Genomic DNA, 25,452 nt, shown 5'->3' with positions numbered 1-25,452 from the left:
AAATTTTTGATATGAATTAAAATTCTGCTCAAATAACAGGAATTGCATTTTCAGAACTAAAGCCAAACTGATGACTGAAAAATTAAGGCAAAATATTGTATTGTAAAAATTTCAATAGGTATAGACCTGTCATGTAGGCAAATTTTAGAACCCTCTAGAAGGAGAAGGAGTGGATGAAGGTACTTCAAAATACCATCCCGGGGCATAGTTTAGCCTGTAGACTCATCACTGAAAGTTTTATTTTTATAATCTAGCCCTCTTTCAAGATAACCAAAAGTAGCTGAAGTAGAATTTTACTGTCATTACTACTCAAGTAAGTAAAAGTGCTCTATTTACCAACCAAGATTCAGATTTTGTACATATCATGTCCAGGGGCAGATCTAGGATTTTTTTTTTAGGGGGGGGGTTGGTGATGCAAAATAGGTTGATCTGATAAACTTGCATTAAGAGCAAGTTTAATCAACGCAAACTTGCATTAATTAGGTAAATTATACTACTTTAGACAACACTAGGGGGGGGGGGTGCTTGCCCCCCCTGGATCCACCACTGATCATGTCACTATTTTAATAGCCTACTGTTTATTTAACCAAATGGAAAATTATGGGAGGAGTCAGTGAACTGCTGTATTTACCTACCAAGTTAAAAATTTCTGTAGATAACATGTCAGTATTTTTGTGGTCTTTATTGAACCAAACAAAGAATTTTAGCAACATTGGAAAAATCATGGTGCAAAGTGCCACAATTTTACCAACTTCTTTTTTCCCTAGTTACCAAAAACATTAGGGAGGGCATCCTCCCCCTCCCCCTTCCTCCCCCCCCCCTCACATGATGACCCTGGGGGTAAGTATAGTCAAGTTGAAGATCTTTGAACAGGTCTATAAAGGTTAATATTAACAGAAGATTTTATTTTGCAAGGTTTTGCTTTTGTAACACAAAGATTATTAAAGGCTATCAAAGATCAATGCCCTTTGGAGGGAGAAGGAGTAGAGATGGGTGCTTGAAAATAGCTTCCCAGAAGATCATTAATGCTTTGGATACAATTCTAAACAATTCTACATTTCTACAAGTTAAACAATTCTACAAGTTAAGAAAACAATTCTTACTTAATAATATGTAGAATAATCATAGTTAACACATTTTGCAGTAAAATTCTAGATTAGCTACTTTTTGGTATATTGGAAAGGAGTTAGGCTAGGAAAATGAAACTATTAGTAATGAATCCAGGGCCAAGGTATTGCTAAGTGTCTATGTTAACCCTATTCTGCTTTCTAAGTCTTTAGAAATTTATCTACTTGACAGCTCTATTGAAATTACACCCCTATTGAAATTTTGACAAAACAACATTTTACCTTAATTCTCAGTTATCACTTTCCTTTTTTCTAGTTTAAGTTCTGAAAAGGAAATTCCTATCATTTGAGTAGAATTTTAAGCTATATCAGTGGATATTTCTTAATTTATGGAATGTATTTGCAGATCTTTGAAGCCTTATAAATTGGGATTGAGCAAAGTTGTGAAGCTGAAAACAGTTTTGTTGTAGTTTATTTATGTAAAATATCTATTTTGCAAGGTTTCACTTTTATAATACAAGGATTTTTAAAGGTCAATGCCCTCTAGAGGGAAAAAGAGTAGAGATAGGTACTTCAAAATACCTTCACAGGACATACTTTAGTTTATGACCCATCCCTGAAAGTTTCATTTTCCCAACCTAACTCCTTTCCAAGATAGTGAAAAGTAGCTAAACTAGAACTACCCATTTTGCACATAGCCTATACTTTACAGCCCCTTATGTTCAAATATAAAGCCCAAATTATATATTTCCTATCTTAAAAAAACAATTCTTACTTCATAATATGCAGAATAATCATAGTTAACATATTTTGCATGCAGCCCTACTATACTTTACTACCAATCTGTCCCCCCTGATTTGCAAATATACAGCCCAAATTATATATTTTTTTGAAAAAGGGGAAGTACCTAACGAATTTAGGAAAACCTTAATTAAACCCCTGTATAAGAAAGGTGAAATTGAGTGTGCTAATTATAGAAGCATTAGCCTGGTCTCTGTAAGTAGTAAATTACTTAGTAATATGATACTTTTTAGGCTAGAGATGCTGTAGACACAGTTTTAGGAGAAGAACAGTGGGGTTTCAGAAAAGGTAGAGGATGTGTCAAACAAATTTTCACTCTTAGGTTAATAATTGAGAAGTGCTTGAGTTTTCAAAGAACTTTAGTCCTCAGTTTTATATATTATGAGCAAACGTTCAATTCTGTTGGTAGAAGAGCTTTAGTAAAGGTTTTATCCTTGTATGGTATACCAGGCAAATACATTAAAGTGATTTGTGCTATGTACAAGAATAACACTGCTGCAGTTAAGGTAGGAAATGAGGTTAGCTGCTGGTTTCGTATTAAATCAGCAGTTTATCAGAGTTGTGTTCTATCCCCCTTTATATGGATCATTTTGATGGATTTTGTCTTAAGAAGCACAGGAAAGGCAATGGGAGACCACAGAATCAAATGGGCAGGAAAAACTCTCCTGGACTTTGATTATGCTGATGATTTAAGCATCCTAGATGAAAGTGTGAGCAAAATGAATAAAGTTTTAGAGGTTTTGTGAGTTCAGGGTGCTAGAATTGAAAATTAATGTCAAAAAGACTAAGTCACTAAGGCTAGGAATAAGTGAAGATGTAAAGGTGAAGTTGGGTAATGAAAAGATTGAGCAGGTGGACAGCTTCACTTACCTTGGTAGTATTATTAGTAAAGATGGATCGAGCAGTGAAGATGTCAAAAGTAGAATAGCCAAGGCTCAAGGTGTTTTTTAACAGTTAAAAAATAGGAAAAAAGTTCTTCCAAAAAGTTTGGAAGAATAGGAAGATAGTCCTAAAATCAAGTAGATCCTTCTTATTTACACTGCAGGAAAAAATTAATATCCCAGAAAAGTTATTCTAATTTGGGCAAATCAAACTGCACAAGGAATACAAACCAAAGCCTATCCAGTGTCAGAAGTGTCTCAAACTGGGACACACAACAAACAAATGCAATGAAATTCTCCTAGAGTGTAGTAATTGTAAAGCATTCCATCCTAAAGAGTTGACAACTTGCAACAACACTCCGCCTACATGTATGAATTGCAAAGCCTACATGTATCAATTGCACTTGAATCTACCAATAAATCACTATGCCCTGCATATAAGAAAAGAGCACTAACACTCCAAATAGCAACAGAGAAGGCCATTTCATACCCCTTTGCAGCAATGGAAGCAAATGCTGCCCAACAATACCAAATAAAGCCTGTAATGAAACCAACCAAAACGCCCCCAATGCATCAAGTACCCCGTATAAAACACCATCCTCTAAGCCCCCTAGCTCACATCCCTATCAGAAGGAATCACCAAGTCAACAAGCTTCCCTGTCCGGTGAGATGAGGTCAGCCTGGCCCCCCCTCCCAAGAAGAAACAAACCACAAACACTACCAGGAATTAATCCCTTACGGTAACTGATAAACAGGATGCACAACCAAACATGCAATCCCTAAATATATGCTTATTCATTCTAAACTGTAATGCAGTTCAGGCCATGAACATACATCAACTACAGAAAACAAAAATCATTGCAGAATTGGCAAAAATCTACATCCCTGATGATATGCTCATTCCAGCAGAAAAAGATCTTGCTTTACTATTAACAAAGCTGAACATTGATACATAGTCATATGAAAAATAAATCAACAACACAACACATATCAATACTCCAGTGGAAAGTAAGATCACTCACAAAAAATAAGCTAAACGAACTAATATTTTTTATGAATAATAATTCCATTAATATTGCTTGCCTCCATGAAACTCATTTAACCCAAAATCAAGAAACTAAGTCTCTGGGATATACTATCCTGAGAAAGGATAGATCATCAGAGAGAAAAGGAGGTGGAGTAGCTTTAATAGTTAAAAATAATATAAAATTCTGTGGCATCAACTTTCCAGATTTTGCAAATGATGTTGATGCAATTGGTATCAGTGTTTGGCTGAATAATACAAAAACCTACATAATAAGCTGTTATAACCCTAATGGCCAAACTACAGATGCCATGGATTTCTTTAATTATACAAATAATTCTAATATATTAAAAAATATCATTATTTGCGGAGACTTCAATGCCCACAGCCTTTTGTGGGGGACTAAACCAGCAAATAAACCTGGTAAATTGATTGAGCATATGACTTCAAATAATATTGAATTAGCTGTTGCTACCCCTCCAAACCTGAATACATATTTCAACCCCAAAAGTGGCTGATTCTCTACAATTGACCTACAAATTGTGTCATTAAACATATTGAATAAAATTTGTATTAATAAAATTGATAGTCTATGTACTGACCACTTTGCTATAGTTTGCTCCCTAAATGAACCTGCTGAAACCCGATCACACACCTCAAAATATATCAACACTAAAGCAAATTGGTCTATGTTCCAAAATAAGCTAAATGATGAAATTGCAAGTTTCACCCAAAATTCATGCATTTCAAACACAACAGTTGACACACATGCTGAAGTCTTGGCATCTTTACTAATAAATACAGCTAATCATGCTATCCTCAGGACAACACCCAAGAAAACCTTCCCTGAACACATTCCTAAAGCATGATGGACAAATGAGTGCCAAAATAAATGGAGAACAAAAAAGGCAGCTAGGAGATCATTCATAAAAAACCATCACCTACTACATATTTAAAAAAATTACAAGCAGAATCTAATCTAAAAGGACTATAATAGATGCTAAATATAATTACTGGAATAGTTTTGCAAATAATCTCTCCAGAGAGACACATAAGCCAATTATACATAAAGTGATAAGCCACATCTGTGGGAAAAAGACTTCCCCCAACCCACTCCTGTATGAGCTTATACATAATAATACCCATTATGATAATGATAATGAAAAAGCTAAGCTATTTGCAACTCTTTTTGTTAATAATCTAACGTCAAATAATCGAAGCAAAATGTCCCCAATTCCTATGAACCCAAGTTACCAACCACGCCCAGGATCCGAGTATATAACTAGTCCATTTTCAATCCAGGAAATGAATAATGCAATACATCATATTAGGACCAAAACTAGTAGCAGCTATGACAATATACACCCTACATGGATAAAGAATCTCACCCCTTCATACAAACAGGAACTGCTAAACTGTTATAATCACGCTTGGGCATCTTCTATGTTCCCCAATATATGGAAATGTTCGTCCCTCCTACCAATCCTAAAAAAAATAAACCCAAAGATAACCCTGAGTCCTATAGGCCCATAATGATTACTCCTGTGGTGGGGAAAATAATGAAGAAAATGATCTCTTACAGACTCCTCTGGTTTGTTGAAAAAAATAATATGATCCCTCACACTCAATCCGGATTCAGGAAACACCACTCCTCAACAGATGCTTTCATATTGTTAACAAATGCAATAAATAAATCATTCTAAAAAAATAATGTCCTAGTTGCAGCTTTCCTAGATTTTGAAGGGACATATGACAATGTGAACTACCATATCCTTTTTACCATACTTGCAAACCTTTGATTACCCCCCCCGCAAGCACCTTTTATATAAAATATTTCATAGAATTGCGAAATTTCAATGTTTGTGTAGGTTCAGCATCTTCGCCCCAAATGACAGTAAACAAAGGCCTAGCTCAGGGAGCAGTACTCAGTTCCCTCCTTTTTGCCCTATATCTCTAGGACATGAACCTCCCCCTCACGAATCTACAATATGCTGACGATCTGCTGTTATGGTCATGTGGCAAAACCTTTGAGATAGCACAGTCAAATATGCAAAAGTCACTTTTCCAATTTGAAAAATTCTCTTAACATTCAGATTTACCCATTGCACCTACCAAGTCAAAAATAATCCAATTTCACCGAAAGCAAAACCATGTTAATGCAAAACTAACTCTAAATGGAACAACTATTCCAGAAGATAGTCACATTAATAACCTAGGTCTCATGCTTGACCAAAAACTTAATTTCCACCTCCACATCTCAAACACAATAAAAAAATGCTAAAAACAAATATACTAAAAAGACTTCTTTCCACACCCTGGGGATGTAAGGAGAAAACCTTACTCCAGTTTTACAAATCACATATAAGACCCCATATTGACTATGGGCTCATCGTCTATGGTGCATGTGCAAAGACCCAGATGCGAAAATTGAAACAACACAAAATGATATAATACTTCTCATATTTGGTCTTAGGAAACCCACAAGCACCAAGTTTCTGCGTATGGAGAGTGGATTAACAACAATAAGGGAGAGACGTAGCTTTCTCTTGATAAAACATCTTACAAAAATTGAATCAAATAGCTCACACACCCTACATAATTGGTTAAGAAATCCAGTCATTTATAGAGGCATTGCAGATGAGTGCAAATATTCAGAAGAAGTTCCCTGTACCAGCAAAGTCTATTGCACCTACTTTCCCCCAATCCCCTCCATGGAATTGGTAAATCCCCATAATAAATACTGATTTCTCAAAGTGGAATAAAGATTTAACCCCCATTGTTTTTGTCCAGAAAAAATTTGCTTAACTTAATACAATTACTTATAAAAACCACTTCCAAATATTTGTTGATGGGTCAAAAATGAATGAGAAGGTAGGAAGTGGTGCTTTCCTTCCTCACCTGACAATTGCAATGGGCAAGAGATTATATAATAATGTATCTATAATGTTTGCTGAGTTAAAAGCCATAATCATGGCATTAGAACACCTTAAGAAAAACCAACATTTGATTGCAAATTCAAATAATATTATAGCATACTCTGACTCTTTATCAAGCCTTAAGTTGCTGGCCACAGCTGCTCAGTATAAGTTGGACATTGACACTTATCATTGTCTCAGTATTATTGATAAACTTGCCTCAAGTGGCATAAGAACTTATTTTCAGTATATTCCTAGCCACTCTGGCATAAGTGGTAATCATCAGGTTGATGAAATAGCAAAAAATGCTATAAATATTGACCAGCCAAGTTGTAGACCAATCCCGATTAGAGATATTTCCCGATGGAGACTAATAGATATTAATTTTAAAAAGAATAATTCTATCTTATCCCCCTTTCCCAATAAGTATTTACCTAAAATTTACCATAGAATTCGTTTTAGAACAAATGGACTAAATTTTCTTGCATTCTCATATAAGTTTTCTAATTCAAGTGGTTCAATTCCCCTGTCCCCTCTTTGCAGGCATTGTAATATGAATAACGAAACAATTGACCATTGCCTATTTGAATGTAATATGATGACGTCTGCACAACATACCTTGCTTTGTAAACTGTTAAAATGCTTCAAACACCACAAAATCTCTATCAGGCAAGAGGCTAGACAACTATACCTGCACACAGAGCATTGAAATCGAAATCTATTATCTCATAATTGAACTCTTAGAGTCGAACGATCTACTGAAAGATATCTGAAAATATCTAATAAATATGAGGCAATCAAGCCAGTAGCTCTGTAGCCCACAGAGTGAAGCAAAAGGAAAAGCGCTAAATAATATTACTGAAAAGCCCGCCTGCTGTTAAATAGAAGAAGAAGGAAGAAGAATATTAGAAGCTACAGTGATATGACAGTGGTCAAATATGGCTCTGAAGCATGGGCGCTCCAAAAAGCAGATGAAGATTTGCTAGATGTTTTCCAGAGAAATTGCCTAAGGACTTTTTTAGATACCCGACTGACTGACATTACTTTAAACAGTAGGCTATATGAAAAGCGTGGTTTAATCCGCTCTCTAGGGTTATAATGAAAGAAAGGTTGATGTGGCTAGGGCATTTTGTGTGGATGAAGGATGACAGATTGCCAAAGATTGTTCTTTTTGGCCAACCATCTAGGGCTAAATGGAAAGCAGGTCGTCCTTGTCTGGGGTGGGAGGATGTCATAAAGAAAGATTTAAAGGAAATGGGAACTTCATGGGCGGGCATAAAAAGGGAGGCTTTGAATAAATTGGGATGGAGGAAGAGCATGCGTAGCTGTGTTGGCCTCAGGCAGCTAGGTGCTACCGTGAGTTGTTAGTAGTAGTAGTAGTAAATTATATATTTCCTATCTATTCTCCCAATGTGTCTCTGTTGTTGCAACTCATGTACCTAAAAATTGAATCAACTGTGATGAAATAACAACTAGAAAAAAAAAATTGTGGATGGCAAAATGCATTGAAAATATATCATTTGGGCTCTATATTGGCACGTTATAGAGGGGGTGGGGATAAAGTATGGCAAGGCTACATGCAAAATGTGTTACTACTACTACTAACAACTCACCGCAGCACCAAGCCGCCTGAGGCCAACACAGCTATGCACGCTACTCCTCCATCCCAATCTATTCAAAGCCTCTCTCTTTACACCCGCCCACGAAGTTCCCATTTCCTTTAAATCTTTCTTTATGACGTCCTCCCACCCCAGGCGGGGACGACCTGCTTTCTGTTTAGCCCTAGACGGTTGGCCGAAAAGAACAATCTTCGGCAATCTGTCATCCTTCATCTGCACAATGTGCCGTAACCACCTTAACCTTTCTTTCATTATAGCCCTGGAGAGTGGTATTGAACCACATTTTTTGTATAGCCTATTGTTTGAAATACAGTCAGTCAGCTGGGTGCCCAGAACAATCCTTAAGCAGTTTCTCTGGAAAACATCTAGCAATTCCTCATCCGCTTTTCGGAGCACCCATGCTTCAGAACCATATTTAAAAACTGTCATCATTGAAGTTTCCAATATTTTAATCTTGGTTTGCAGACTTATCTTCCTATTCTACCAAACTTGTTTTAACTGTGAGAAAACATACAGAGCCTTGAATTTTCCACTTTTAATATTTTGACTGATCTCACCGTCATTACTAATAATACTACAAAGGCAAGTCAGGCTGCCCACCTCATAAATCTTTTCATTACCCAACGTCACCTTTCCATCTTCACTTATTCCTAGCCTTAGTGAATTAGTCTTCCTAACATTAATTTTCAAACCAATTCTAGCACCATGAACTTGCAAAACCTCTAAAACTTCATTCATTTTGCTCACATTTTCATCTAGGATGCTTAAGTCATCAGCATAATCCAAGTCCAGGAGACTTTTCCCTCCCCATTTGATTCCGTGGTCTCCCGTTGCCTTTCCTGTGCTCCTTAAAACAAAGTTCATCAAAATAATCTATATAAAGGGGGATAGAACACAACCCTGCTTAACTCCTGAATTAATAAAAAACCAGCTGCTAACCGCATTTCCTACCTTAACTGCAGCAGTGTTATTCTCGTACATATCCCTAATCACTTTAATGTATTTGTCTGGTATACCATACAAGGATAAAACCTTTACTAACGTTCTTCTATCAACAGAATTGAACGCTTGCTCATAACATTTTCTTGATTACATTAATCTGGTCATATATTATAGATCTCACGTCTCCTCAGACTGTAATTTATCTCTGTGTGTTATTGTGTGTGTAATTTGCCTAAATAATTAAAACTGATTTCAAAAGGATATAGACTAATAATGAAAGAAAACATGATGATACAATTAATATTAACACATTACATATTATAAAGTAAGAAATTAATATTTTAGTCTTTTCTTTAAGGTTTTATATATTCTTTGGAATGATATGGGGTCATCAGGGAGGAGGGATGGAAATGTGAGTGAATTAATGATTATTTTTGAAAAGAGCATTTTGTGCTCTTCTTGTCCCTATGCCACTTATGAAATCTCATATAGGCTATATATTTACTAACTCCCCCCTACCCTCCTAATGGACAAACATATTGCCTAGTCTAAATTTGCGTATGCTCAATGAATTTTCAACAGCATGAATCTTTTCATGTTTTTTTTTTTACAGCAAAGATGCAGCAGGAAGAAAAGAGTTATAATATAGAGATAGAGATATAGAGATATACATTTATTAAAAAAGAAAACAAACACTATTTGCCTTTCGCCTGCCAAGAAAAGCAATAAGCTTGAAAGGGCAAGTGAGGCTATCACTCTCAGCTAATTAAAACAACATTCATACGTTGCTACTCAACACACAAGAAACTTATCTGATGAAGGAATAAAGGAAAAAAGAGAGAAAGAGGAAAAGACAAGAAGTAGATAGAAAAAAAGCAAAACAAAAAAAGCAAAGTAAATCGGGGAAATACCTTAAATAGAATGACAACCTAAAGTGGGCTTGACATCAAATTCCCTTACGAAATAAAAGAAACTTCTTCGCCTGCGACTTGAAAGCTGAAAGACAAGGTGCATTTTTCACACACTCCGGCAATATATTCCAAACATGGGGACCATAATGGCGAATCAGAAAAGGTGCCCGAGTGGTGCTCCTAAACTCATGAGTTAAGTCATCAGCTTTTCTTGTATTATGATCATGACGGTCTCTATTAAAATTAAAAAGATTTTCAAAAGCAGGGGTGAGCAGCTGATTCAAATTTTTATACGAGAAAATCGCGACTTGGTAATCTCGAATTTGGGATACATCCATTAACTTATTCTTTTTAAAATGCTCATGAGCAGGAACCTCATCAGAATCATCAAATTCAGATAATAATTTTACAGCTCTATTCTGAATTTTGCTTAATTTTTTGCTGAATTTTTTATCCTTAGCTAATATATGGGTAAAATATAGAAAAATAAATCATTTTCAGGATCTTTTTTGGGACTAGATTTTTAATTCTTTGCATCACCCCAAGGCCTCTGCTTAATTTTTTAGCTATTGAACTTGAATGCTTTTTCCACGACAGGTTATCATCAAGTAAAAACCCCAAATACTTCGTTGTTGCCACTCTCTTTATCAAATTTTCTTAAACGGTGATATGGCCTTTTCTAGCACTAGACGAAAGTCTAGAAAATATCATGAAAAAGGTTTTAGAAAAGTTTAGGGTTAACATATTTTGCTGAGAAAAAATTAGAAATTCAGAAACTGCATTATGAATCTTATTATTTAAAACATCAAGTGAAGGCGCTGCCAGAAAGAGAAAAGTGTCATCTGCAAACAGGATGACACCAGCCTCTGACAGGTAGTGTTTCACCGGATCAATGAAAATAATGAAAAGTAGAGGTCCCAAGATTGACCCTTGTGGGACCCCACACTCTATTTTCTTTTTTGAAGATAAAAATGACCCATTCTGAACTATCTGATACCGATTGTGTCGATACGATGAAAACCACTCCAGACTTGAACCCTTCACCCCAATCGAGTCAAGAGCGTGAATAAGCTCTGAGTGGTCCACTGTATCGAACGCTTTTTTCATATCCAAAAACACAGCTGCGGGTACGAGACCAGCTTCAAATGCACCACTAATCCAATCAACCAATTTCAGAACTGCTATATCCGTAGATAGCCCTTTTCTGAACCCAAATTGATTTTCCATTAGAATTTTATTCTTTTCAATATAATAACTTCACTGGGCATGTACCACTTTCTCATATAAGTTTAATGGGTATATAAGAAAAATGGGTTTAATAGATATAGGTCTTCGATTCGATGGGTCATCTTTTTTCCCTCCTTTATGAAGAGGAACCACTCTTGTAATCGATAGTGCTTCTGGGAAGACTCCAAGATCTAGAGAAAGGTTGATGAGGTGCGTCAACACAGGTAAGACACTCGTTTTTGCGGCCTTTGTGAGTTTCAGGGAAAACTCGTCCATCCCGCTAGAGCTTGACTTCATTGTAGCCAAGAATCGTGCCACTTCCCGTTCCGAATATCTTGCAAACTCAAAGGAATTCTGACTTTACAGGCTGTGTTAAGCAAGTGTCAGTTAGAAATTTTAGAATGTTTTGAAGTATTTTTCAGAATTTTATTGTGGTTTCTTCTGCAGAGTAGAACAGATACAGAGTTTCAATGTTTTAGTTATATACAGTGCTAACTATTTTAGATGCTAACTGTAGCATTATGTGATGCCTTGCTTTATGCTTGTGGTTGTGCACCAGCTTGCTATTGTGTGCTTATGCTTATTTAACTGGATGTGTTATGGTTGCCTTGCTTTGCTTATAGTGTCCTTTATTATAGGTGCCTGGGTTTTGAATAAAGATTTATCTACCAAACATTACACTAACTATTTAATAGATACAGAGATTTAAATATTTTAGTTATATACAATGCTAACTATTTTAAATGCACTAATAGTTAATAATAGATTCTATCAAAAATATAATTTTTAGCTTGAGCTTAACCTAATTTTGCAAAATACATTTGGTATCAGGAGATATTAGAACTCTTCAGATCAAATCATGTTGATAAAATAAAAGTACTACCTTTAGATTCCTTGCTTAATACTCTTTTCAATCATTCACATTTCTTAAAATCAGGGTTGCCACAAGGTCTTTAAAGTCCCTAAAACTGCTCTCTTTGATGTCCTGCCTCTGGAATCACTGAAGTTGCTGTGCTCTTTTGTATTCATTTGTTTTAAATATATATACCCAGGGATTTGATATTTTTTCTCACCTTGGTCTTGAGGGACTAATAACTTCTCTAAAGTAGCCATTTATATCAAACCATTATGTACTTAATTCTGATGTCAATGTTGCAGTGGTAGCTGCAACCATATAAAGAACAGTCCATGGGCCACAATAACCAAAAATTAAAAAAATGAATGCTTAAAAATGCTCAACTAAATGATATCCATGAGTAGTATATGTTATTCACTTTCAGCTTAACATCAATCTGTAGCCTTGAACTTTCCTTTTGGAATAAAAAAAACAAGACACACCAGAAATATTTCAAAAATGGCTTCAGATTAAAAAGTACACCACTGGAATTGCTAGGTTCAAAAACCCTTAATTTGAGGTTTTTGGCCCCCTCTCAAAAACCAGAAATGTCTCTATTTTTTATCCTCATGTCCTTAGCTAGTATTAGATTGCTATACTTGTGTAAAGCCTGATGGCATATTACTCTAGGTATGGACTACAAAGTGTGAGGTTCTGAGTTTAATTCTTGTATTGGAACTTTTTTTCACAAATGGTGTAAAAGCAAGTAGGATATGGGCAGGCTACTTTCTTCAGCAATAAAGCAAATAAGAATGTCATTTCAAGCTACTAAAGTTATCTCGAGAAGAAGAGGGAGCTAAAAAAAAGAGAAAAAGAACAAGAGAAGCTTGCAGAAAAAGAAAAGCAAATGCTTGCTTAACTTTTTTCCTGGACGCAAAGAATGGAAAGTCTTGAAAATTCATTACAAGAAAAAAACAAGCCTCCAAGTGCAAGGTGCAAGCTACTGAAAAATGTTTGAAGAAGTAAGAAATTGGTTTAAAATGGGCATAGAGAAGAAAGAGTTGATTGAAGTTCAGCTTGCCCCAAACACTGCTGGATAGGTCATTTTTGTTGTACATTGCAAAGAAAAAGAAATCAGTAGCTGTTGAAAGTTCTGAGGTACTTATATGCAGAAATAAACAGCTAGAAAAAAAAGTGATTTGAAATGTTGAGGTCTTTTGATTTTTTTCTGGTCATTAATCAAAGTAGATACTTTTGCATTTTCACATTTTTTTACCTTCATAGTTGAAAATCAAGAAAAGCCAAGGGATTGGATCACATTGATATTTACCATATCTTTCTAGAAGATGATGCTACATTGCTGACTGTCCTGGTTTCAGATTTACAAGGGATCAGTTTGAATATCAAGTGTGATGTTGATTACAGTAAACAACAGCTGGATTGGGTACTGGTCCTTTTTTGGTGTCTGGAAGGTCCCTATTTTCGACTCCTTGAACTTGTGGCAGCCTTAGAAAATGTATCCCTCCCCCTCCACTTATGATCCTAAATCTAACCATTGGGGCCTGTATGCAAAATTAAAGGAAAAACACAAAAGCAATGAAATTTTTACTTTACTTTTGCTGCATGTTTCATGTTTCCATTGTTATCCCCATTTTTAAGTCATTTTGAATAATATTTCTATTCTATAACTCTATAACTATTCTATTCTATAACAACAAAGAGATGACATATCACAAGATACAAAACAACAAAGAAATGCATTTTTAAGGCTATGTCTGGGACCATCAGGGGGATTGGGGAGGTGCATTGTCAGAAACACAAATATGTTATTTGGAAAGAGCATAAAATAAAGATTCTAGTGGTAGCCTATTGAGCCTACTTATGTTTTATTGGCACATTCCCTTCTGAGGAGCCACCAATATCCCCTATAATTAAATTACACCAAACCACATTTGCCAGTAATAAGGATAAATCCTGTAGATACAGGTCAGTAATGATAGTGACTCAGCTTGTTGGGTGCATCCCAAGCTGTGCACTATGGCTTGCTGGTCCAATCTCTGTCAATAGCTGACTTGGAGGCTTTAACTCTAGGGGATATGACTGTATTGTGGCTATGGGGTTTCATAGGCCAACCACACAGCCGGAGAAAAATTGTTTTGCAGTGGGGTATTAGAATATTTCTAGTAGAGCTGCAGGGGTGCTCTCTTGTTCTTGAGGAACTATCTATGTAGAACAGGTTTAGGATGATATAATTATCATAAATCAATTTGTATGTCATTTATAAACCTCCTTGGTTACATTGGTAAGCAAGAGATTGTATTCTGAGCCTTTGGAGTTGGGTAGAATATGGCAAAATCTGGAAATCCCTTGTGCATTTTGTTGCTCACTGATGCAGAGATTCTACAATTGATTGGTCAAGCTTGTTATCTTGGGTAGCAATACAGATCCCAAATTCTAATTTTGGTGAAATTAGGCCCTTTAGTAACTTAGTAATCAATGCTGGGGATGTATTGCAGAACATTCACTTTGTTGCATCTAGAGTTTGGTTGGATTTGACTACTGTGGACTGCAAGTGTAAGTTGGATTTGAGCTTATTAATAACCATTTCTTCCTTAATCTTTTTTTTAGTGGCAGTATATAGTCATTATTGGATTTAATAAAGTGCTGGATCTTAAGGTTGTTAGCTCTAAAGTGTATGACCTTATATTTCTGTATATTAGATTCTAGTTGCCAGGTTTTTGCCCATAATGAGCATGCATTGAAATCTGTTTAGGCGTATTTGGGGGTCATGAATCAGACTAATTATGTTGTAAAAAGTCTAAAATTAATTTTATTTTTAAAGGACTGGACCTTTGGATTCTCAGTTATGCTGATGATATTTTAAATTTAAGTAAAAATATAACTAATTGAGGAGAATTTTTATATGCTTTGTAGAGAATATGACAAAATTGGCTGGGATTTTAATGTGTTGAAGAGTAAGGTTCTTGCTTTTGATGAATTTATAGGTTATGTTGAGTGCATAAAACTAGGAAATCAGTTTGTTTGGTTATCTACTTGCATTAATTACCTTGGTCTTTCAATAGGAGATAGTGTGAAATTGACTAGGGCAATCCTCATCACACATTTAAGCAAGAAACTTAGAAATGTATTTGGTATGCTAGTCTGCTGTTAAGTCTGGTATAGCAGGCATATTCTTGCTTGTGTATTGCTTTTGTCATGCTTCATATCCTTGCATTGACCCCATTTTGGAGTATGTTTATGGCTACTTATAAAAACTCATCTGCTCTGTTTTTTCCAAAGTTTCCTTTATGTACACCCCTATGGGCTAGGAATAAACGTCTAATTTCAATTTATGGGTTAACTGAGCCACTACTGGCAGCTGAGGAGCATTGGGTTTGCTTTTTATTTAAGATGGATAAGCTAAATAGCCTCCACTCTACTATTTGCCAATAGACTATTTGTTTGCTATTGTCTGTGTGCTATTGTATTGTCTTTTGTGTTATATTATCTGAGGTAGTATGTTTTCTATGTGTGTGTGTTTTTTTCCTTTCATTTTGTTCACTTTCTTTCTACTCCATTTAACATCCTTGTGTGTTCTTTTGGACAAGAAAGATATTGATTGATTGATTGATATAGAGTGAAGTGGGATAAGTCCAATACAGGGGCAACTCCAACATCCCTGTCCTATCTGGCTCAGTTCACAACAGTGTTTAGTATTGCTTTCATTTTCTATTCCTTTTGTACTGAAGGGATTTTTTAAATTTTCAGGAGGACAGCTTTGCTGGGTACAAAGTTGGTAATACATTTTAAGTGATAGTTAAGAAAAATAGAGAGAGGACAATATGATTATAAACAGCTGATAAGTTGATAGGATTGTTGAAGTATTTACTATAATTTATTAGTATTTTTATCCTCAAGCCAGTCAGGAGGTACAAGGGCTGTTGGACTCACCCCAGGAAAATCCTTATTTGGGTTAACTTCAACATGGTGGACTTGACCTGTATAGGGTAAATTTCTACACAGGGGGCCAGATTTGCCCTGAATTTATACAAGTTACTAGGCTTTTGTAGTTGTTGTCTAGATTTCAATGAGGTGTATTTGTCAACTATTCATCATGTTAACATTTCTTGTTCCCATTGATGGGTTTGCTGTAAACTGTAAGCTTTACTATTGTTACTTTTTCAAACTGTTATCATATTTCAAATTTTAAAAGTGAACAACAGGCAAATATAAAGATGAATATAAACTAGGGCTATAATCAACAAGGCATATCAGAAATATAAACAAGATGGGGAATTTTGGTGCCAGGCCCCCCTGATATTTCAGTATTCACACAATTTCCCTGTAATTTAACTATTTCTACCACAATTCACCAATGTTTTGGGCTTTTCTCAATTATATGTTCATCAGGTGAGAAGCTGCCACTACTGGTAGTGATTTCAGAAAAAAAAAAATACTTGGAGTTCATGGTTGCCCATCAAAGACAATCCAGATGCAAATTATTTAGCTACTAAAAAAGGAGGGATGACAGCAGGCAGACCTCTTCCATAACTGGTTTAAGGGTGTTTTCCTGTCTCAGGTGAAAGAAAAACCACTTTTATTCTTAATGGCAATGGCTCCCATTTATCCTTGGCTTTTGTAAAGTTTGCTTCTGAAAAGAATACTACCATCCTCAAGTTGTCAGTTCATGCATTTCTTGTTCTGCAGCCCCTTGACAGGGTCATTTACAAAAGGCTGAAATCATTCTATGAGCAGAATTTTGTGAACTGGCAATATGCACACCCAGGTGACAACATACCATCACAAGGACTCATGAAAATTTTATGTCAGATTTGGGAGACTTACCTTTCCCCTTCACTGATTCAAAAATCATTTCATGGGACGGGAATTTATGATTTCGCTATTCCAGTGCGTATTAACTGCAATGGGGTAGACAATACAAAGTTTGATTGAGCCAAGTTCAGACAATATGTTGAGAGTAAGAAATCAGAGACTCAGAATTCAACAAGAGTAGAGTAACAACCACATTGAAAACTGCAATTGATCAGATTACCATTTCAGTGTTGGTTAGTAAAAACATCATACACATGAAAAATCATTTAAAAAACTTCCCTTGGACTCAGCATGTCACCCTTGATGCCTTGGTGTCTCAGCATCTGTGACATCTGTTAGGCAGAGATTTGCCCAGGAAGATGAAGTAATCTTATAGGATCTGAGAGTACGTGAACAAAGAGGAAGAGAAAAAGGAAAAGCTTGAGAACAAAAAAGGGAAAGTAAAAAAGAACGCGCTCAAGCCAAAACTGAAAGAGAAATTTGATACTTCCAGTGAAGGCTCTGACACTGATGCCTCATTGGGTTCCTCAACTGACAAGATGGACATCTGTTATTGTTATACTGTTGGCAGTGAGCAAGAAGAAGAAGAAAAGAAGCTAAACATAAAGCTGAGTCGATTGACTACAGTTGATTGTTTGAATGAGTACTATGTTGTAGCATACAATATCAAACATGATCAACAAGGCTGGTATGTCAGAAAGGTGCCTGATTGTTTCCAACGAAAATCTTGTTTGTCTAAAGTGTCTTTGTTGCCTGAGTCTAGCTGACTATTCCTATGAATGACAAAAAAGATGACATTAAAGAAGTTGAAGAAGACTATGTCTTCGCTGGACCATTGATGCTTTCTGGAGCTGGTCCCTTTGCTCTATCATCACTCCAAATTCGACATGTTATCAGCCTGTACAAGAAGCACACTAGGGCCTGCAAGTGATCAAAAGTTTGCTTTTTTGACTCCTCTGATCTGATTCTAATTGAAATTAATTTTATTCAGTAAAAGTTGTTTTTTTAATTAAAAATAAAACGTACTGTTTTTCTCTGATACTAATTGCAATTTTTTCCCATTATTTGAGGTTCGGTGTTACCTTTTTCCTTTACAATAAAAAAAAAAAAAAACTCAGAGATTTTTCCTGTGTATGGCATAAAGCCGTCACTGTCAGAGTTACCCCATTGTTAGCAAACAACTGATATTCTGATATGGCTCTTGATATGGCTGATATTCTGATAACTATTGTATTAACAAAAGTTGTTGGATTGTCTGGTTTTTCTGTACATAGTGGGACCCTCTATCGTTGCTTTATGTGAAATAATTTTTATTTCTGCATACATAGGATCAAGGCTTTGGAGTTGGAGTCATGGGATCGTAGTTTTAGTAAATTTTTGCTGAATGGAGTTGGAATAACAGATATAATGTAAGGCCCTTTGGAGTTGGAGTTATGGAAGTACATAAAGGCTGGAGTCAAGCCACATACTCTTAAATACTACTAAAAAGTTGCAATAATAAATCAAATTAATATTGGAGGCTAAACTATGGTGAATAGGATATTTTTTACACCATAGTACTACAGTACTAATACAGAAACAATTTATTCAGTTATCTATATCACTTTGGAAGAATGTACAAATAATATTTGCAAATACATTACATATAAAATGCAGAAAGACAGAAAAATGCTTAATAGATTGACAGAGATGCCCCTTTTGTGCTCTACAGCAACTCTGGTACAGCAGAATATAGAACCTATAAGATAAATATTATCTATTAACAGGGTTATCAGAATTAATTTAGAAAAGAATTTGATAAAATTATGTACTTTTTACTAAAAGGGAGGAAAAGGGGTCTTTTTGAAAAGAGAAATAGTACAGCTCAGAATTGGAGCAATTGTGCTTAAAGTTTCAGGAGTTGGAGTAAGTATACGGTATATTGAAAATGTCTGTTTTGAGTTAGAGTCAGTATAACTTAAACACGACTCCAAAGCCCTGCATAGGATTTACCTGGAGGGTATCAGATCTACTCCAGAATCAGGGTAAGTTTGACCTTTCTGCGATGGGTTGGTGCTGTAACTCATGGAAACAAAAGAACTTGTAAACTTTCTGGAATGTGAAGAATATTACTAGTGTGAAAAAGAGCAACATCAAACAGTTTTTATTGTGACAGCAACTCCAAGACGGTTTTGGGGCCAAATTAAGCCGGAAAAAACACGATAAGGGGTCGGATTTACCCCAGTTCACGTTAAGCAAATCTTATTCTTTATGGTTGAAGATGATGCATCATTGATATAAATGTTGAACAGTATTGGGCCTAAAACTGTGCCTCGGTGTACTCTGCTTTCTAATAATAAGTTTTTCTAAAATCTGATTGGATGCAAAATTGCACAGGAACTGTAAATGCTTCTTATATTCAGTTATGTCATAATTCCTTGCCAAAGCTGTTGAAAATATCAGCGACTTCCGCCATTATATCTTGATGTGCAGAGATCTGTGCTAGCCCATTCAACCTCAAGGTGGTGCAAACCACTTTAAGGTTTGATTTCAGCCACCTTAAGGTGCTCAATAATCCTGGCTGAAAAATCGAAAAATCCGGAGTCCTACTCCAAAGGTATAAAAACCTACTGATTTCGATTTTTACTACTTGAGAGGATGCTCACTACCAAAGTTGTTGCACAACTGAAGAAGAAACCATGGCATAGCTCACAGCAAAATTCAACAAAACCTCCAAAAAAATTTCCTGTCACAACACTTTCTGCTGTTTAAATTCTTTATGCTTGTATATCCAACACCTACATAAAAGGCTGTGTATCTTTTGTTTTTCAAGCTTTATTCTAGCTCAGTGTGAGATGAGAACAACTATTGCTTATCTTTGTGTTAACTTGCTGCCATATCTTTTCTTACTGTTTAAGATGGGCAAAAGGTTATAGAACCTGTTTTTTTTTAACTTAAGATTTTGTTGGTGTATAGAAGCTCAAATGTTTCAAGATGCCACAAGAAGAACTTCAGAGCAGGCACAAATTATTTGAGACTAAATCAAAACCCCTAAAATCAACAAATCCTAAATCACTAATAAAGAAATGGAAACATTTCGCATTGTAACAGGGCATACAGAGAGGTAGCTATTGATGCGTCTCCTTTGAAGTCAGTAATAAATTCTGAAGAAGTCTGAAAATAAAAGTACTGAGAATTCATAGATGTCCAAAAATAATGTGGACATCTAAGATTCTCAAAATTCCTGTAAGTATTCTTACCAAAGTGTGAAAAATGCATTATTTTAGGATAAATCTTCCAAAGTGTAAGCATTGGCAATGAGAGAGGCAGTAGCTTTGAATACTGAATGATGGATTTTAAAAGTGTAGAAGCTAGATAGGTGCATAATTGGAAACAATGATTTGTACAGTTGTTTCTCTGAGGCACTTCAAATGAATTATCAAAGCATACAGCAGAAAAATGAGGCGACCGCCATACGCAAGAGACAAAGCTAAATTTTTTCTTTGGGGGGGGGGAGAGGGAGGTTTGCTGGACCTTCCCTCAACCATTCCCAAAGGATTTTTAAGTGGTGTCTATGTCAGTGCTTTACTAATCTGTGCAGTACTATCCATAGAAGGAGCTGTCTAGGATCATACCTGGCAGAGCTAATCCAATTAGATATGCTCACCATAGGGCTATTTATCAGGACTACCTACTCCTGGAAGCTCCCTTCGAGGAGTACCGGAAAGAGAGCTCTCACCAACTTATTACTGTTGCCATGTGGGATGACCTCCTAGCAGAGGTCATCCCAAAAAAAATTCTCTTAGATGCTTTAAGAGAAGATGTAATATATGCTTTAAAATGACAAAAAGAGATGATTGTCAGGACTAGCACCATATCATCAGACGGTAACACTCTCGAACCAGGAAATAACATAATGTATTACAATGATTGATTGCATCTGGACATTTATATCTTCAAAGTGTTTGCTCTAATCTTACTCAGGATTAAGCGACATTCTTGTTCAGTACAGTTTTAAGGACATAGTTTATACTGCTGAAGTAATATGAATTATGCGTGGAAATACATTGGAAGACGATTGACGATGTAATCCAAAAGAAGACATCTTAAGCCATTCAGTTTTAGTACTTTGAGTGGTGTTAAAGAGGTATTCCATAACACTGCAATGAAGGGTACATTCCAGGAAACTATCATCTAGATTCTAGGGATTGAATTATATGCTGGAAAGAGTAACATGTGACGTTTTTCTTACTCTTAAAGTATTTTCAAGCTTTATATTGCAGTTGACTTACTGATTCTTTATGGGTAGCTAGCATTAATAAAATATATGCATTAAAAATTATGTTGAATTAAATTCATAATTAATAACTGACAATGAAAAAATGTCACAATTAAAAAAATATCTCATGATTAAACATTTTGATGTTATAACATTGTGCATGAACCTTTAAAGCTGTAAAAGAACTTGTTCAGGCAATCTTCATGGTCAACACATAGAAGGTTCTTCTGATGTGACCTTCTTGCTTATATATATATATATATATATATATATATATATATATATATATATATATATATATATATATATATATATATATATATATATATATATATATATATATATATATATATATATATATATATATATATATATATATATATATATATATATATATATATATATATATATATATATATATATATATATATATATATATATATATATATATATATATATATATATATATATATATATATATATATATATATATATATATATATATATATATATCAAACTTAGTTGAGTAATAGCCTACGTTAATTTTTATTTGTCTGACTGGAAAATTGACACTTTTTGTTTTTGCCTGGTAACATTGGCATTATTTTCTAGCATTTACGTTTCACGGCTGTATTTTAATTTTTACAGCTCTACAAGTTCTTTTTTTGACATTCCCTTTTTCAGGTATGCTGAAGTAAATTTAATTCGAATCATTGATTGCAGCTTGAATATCAGTTAACTCGAAGATCATCCACTTGCCCATAGTAACAATGAAATTAAGACGTGGACTGTCTTTTGTTATTGGTGGATTTATTGGAAACTGTATAGTGAAAACAATTTTTTCAGAAAGTTATGCAGCCCCAACAGATAGCGAATTTGATGAAAAAGCGCTTGATACACATCGAGTTGACAGTTTAAATCTATTATTGTACACTCTGTTGTTAATCTTGACAATAGTCACTATATGGATGTTTAAAAATAGGAGGCTTCGGTTTTTGCATGAAACTGGATTAGCTGTAATTTACGGTAGGTCTTTTAATGTACTAATGAGTGTCACTAAGAAAAAGTTCTTGGGGAGTGAGGAAGTTTTTTAAGCTGTCCAGTGGGGGGCTTTTGTCAGACAAAGAAATCCTTGACATTTTACGCTTTCCTCTACATCTTTTAAGCTTTTCCATATAATCTGCTAGTCTTCTGTTTTATAAAGCTCCCCCCCCCCCGAAAAAAACAACAAAACAAACAAATAAACAACAGCAATATTACATGCACAAGCTTGGAGGGAGCCAATCTATTTTTAATAATTTTTTCGTCATTTTATTGACTAATATTAACATTTTGAAGAAAATGGAGCAAGTTACTTTAAATATGGGGGTGAAAATTGCAAAACTGCAGTATTTTTGTTGATTATTCATTGTAGTATCTAATATTTTGAAATGATGGATCATTACTCATTTTAATTTTGGTTCATTTCATGCCTCATTTATTCATCCACAATAGTTCTGTCTTTTTTAATTTTTATTTATTATGTGACTTGCGACTTCTCCCGAATTTAGGCTTTCACAGAGTATTGCCCTTCTCTTTTCTCTGATAAGTTCTTTTGAACTTGTACCAGAAATTGTTATCAAGTCTAAAGAAAAATCAGATGGGAAGTAAGAGTTGATGTTTCAGTTTTGCCCTTTGGGCATCACAACGTGATCCAAACTCTGTAAGGGAGAGAAGGAAGGAGGCTTCTCAAGTTCATGTCATCAGAACATTAATTAGAAGGATTTCTCAGATCTCTACCATACTAAGATAAAAGTAGTGTTTTATATGCTGCTATTCCTGCCTTTTTGATGGCAGGTCCAATTTAATCACTATGGGATAGGAGGAAGGGTACTCTGTTTTTCCCTTGTCAAATCATAATGGCCACAAGAGTAGCAGCAACACAGTAAAGAGTAAACCACAGCCCATAGTTTACGAATTTTGAAAACATAGACTGTAAAGAAATGTCTAATGACAACTATTTACTATATAAGCACCGTGTTAGAAATAGCAATTTTTATTCTTATTCAACTAAAAGGTACTAGGTAATTACACGAGGAAAATTTTTAGAATTTTGAAAAAGAGCTTGAACCCCCCCCCCCCCCCCATGGTTAACTCCAAATTGAAATAGAAAGTGCAACATTGAAATCACCATTGTCAAGAACACTTAAACCACCTTGTACAACATGGAAACTCGCATTCGGATGGGCAGCACGGATATGTCTCCTTTTCTAAATTTATTGTTTCATAAGCTGTCCTCTGGTCTAGACCTAACTTGTTGGGAAAAGCTAGTGCCCTACTTGTATCATTTGGGAGTTTGGGCCCTTTAAATTCTTGCTATCAGGGTATCTACCTGAATGATTTGCCAGTCTAAGGGAAAATTCGGCGAAAGAGTGCAAATTATAAACTTTCAAAGCCATAATACAATCTGACCTCTAGGGGTAGGGGCTCCCTATCTTCTTGTCACTAGGAAATTTACCAGAAGAGTTTGTTCTATCACAATAAAACTTGATACCTGAAGTCTAGTTGTTAGTGTTTCTACCAAAAAGAAATGTCAGGTTCTAACCAAACTTAGTGGAAAGTGTTTGCTAGGCTGAGAGTTATGCCTCCTTATGGTCTTGACCCAATTCCCCTTAATGGGTGGTACAAAGAGGGGATGATTAAGGTGCATAAATGTATATTAGTAATCGGAATTACTTGGAAAGCTACTGGAAGTCTTTCAACAAAACCTGGTCAGAAGCTACAGTTATAGTATTGCGTATCCTTGCTTGATTGTGTATATGCATGAGAAAAGAGTTATATTTTTACCATCCACACTCGTGATTTGAAGTGAAATTTGTCAGAGATCAGCAGCTAGTACTTTTGTTGTGTCTTTAGTGGGTTCGATTCTAATTTGATTAATGAGACTCTCCTTTGGTACCAGAGGATCTGAGTTCTGTCTGGTCTGCAGTAACGATTTGGTTATGAATAGCAATTATTATTCTAATTTGATAGACATTTTTGATTCTGTTGCTCCTCAACTGTGACCCATGTATCATAGTTGTTGCAACACTTCATAGAAGCTTGGGACCAGAGTTCCAATTCTTACTGCTTCTCAAGTTGTGGTTACTTTTGACTGGAGTATTTAAATATATTTCAAAAACATCTTTTGGAAAAAATCTGCTTAATTTTTCATGGTAAATTCAAATACTGGAATATAGGGGGTGGCCATAAAGTTTTGGATTTGGTCCTTGAACCTCAACGAGGGTTCAAGAAACCCTCAAACTGTGTGTTGTTTACCTTGAAACTATTTTATGTCCACATAGTAGCCTTGAAATTTTGTAGGTAATTCGTATAGTCGGTGAAAAAATATAGTCCTGACATCATTTATGATGTCAGGTGAAAAAAAAAAAAACAAACAACAACAACAAAAAACAAGCAATTAAAACCCCAAAACCGTTGTTATTCAGTAGACATGTCACAGAAACCAAATAAGATATAAATCTTTAATTAAAAAAAACTACTTTCAGTTAATTTATAACCTAAGATTTTTTTTTACCCATCTTTGCCAAAATCATTAATGAATGATTAGAATCAGCATCATTACAGGCAAGCTGCTGTTAAGCTCCATTTAATTTAAAAGTAAACCTCTTAACTGATCCATTTTAAGTACTGGTACTTTTGTACCATTGAAGAATTATTGTAGTAATAGCAAAGGTTTGCTCGTGGCGATAGAGATTTCTCCTATAGCGCCACTTGGAGATCAGATTCCTTTGGGAGCATTTACCATGGAGACTGGCGAACTAGTTACCTCTTATCGGACTAGACTCAGACATATAAGAGAAACAAACACTTATAAAAAGACAATAGATTTATTAAACTTACATGCTCAGTTGTACAGCAATGGGTCACTTCAAAGACAAAAATGGTGACCAAAATAATTTCGTCCTCAACGTTTCTGAGGTCCCTTCATATTCCAATTAAAAAACACGTTTATCCTACTCCCAAACGCAGTTCTTTCGTCATGCGCTCTAGGGACTGCCTGCCATTGGCTCACGGGCCCCAAGGACGCGAACCCTCGTCCAATGATACGTCTTAAATATTTTTGATGATTTAGGCGTTCACACGGTTCTTATCGTTTA

General features: G+C 35.3%; 1 protein-coding gene across 4 annotated transcripts in view; it reads left to right on the top strand.

Annotated features, from left to right (window-relative positions):
- Window positions 1–25,452, top strand: part of Nhe3 (Na[+]/H[+] hydrogen exchanger 3) — a 216,481-nt gene that overhangs the window by 1,018 nt on the left and 190,011 nt on the right. For 3 of the 4 annotated variants that reach the window (XM_089104737.1, XM_089104714.1, XM_089104729.1), the window contains exon 2: window positions 21,998–22,339. In XM_089104737.1, the coding sequence (XP_088960863.1) occupies window positions 22,084–22,339 (256 nt within the window). In that variant the 5' untranslated portion in view covers window positions 21,998–22,083. The remainder of the gene's footprint in view (window positions 1–21,997; window positions 22,340–25,452) is intronic. The other variant, XM_089104720.1, reaches the window with a different exon arrangement.

This window comes from Artemia sp. Qi Xiang Cuo, chromosome 2 (genome assembly GCF_049724085.1).
Source record: "Artemia sp. Qi Xiang Cuo chromosome 2, ASM4972408v1, whole genome shotgun sequence".
Lineage (NCBI taxonomy): Eukaryota > Metazoa > Arthropoda > Branchiopoda > Anostraca > Artemiidae > Artemia > Artemia sp. Qi Xiang Cuo.
Note: the sequence above shows the minus strand (reverse complement) of the source record. Positions and strands in the feature narration are given on the sequence as shown.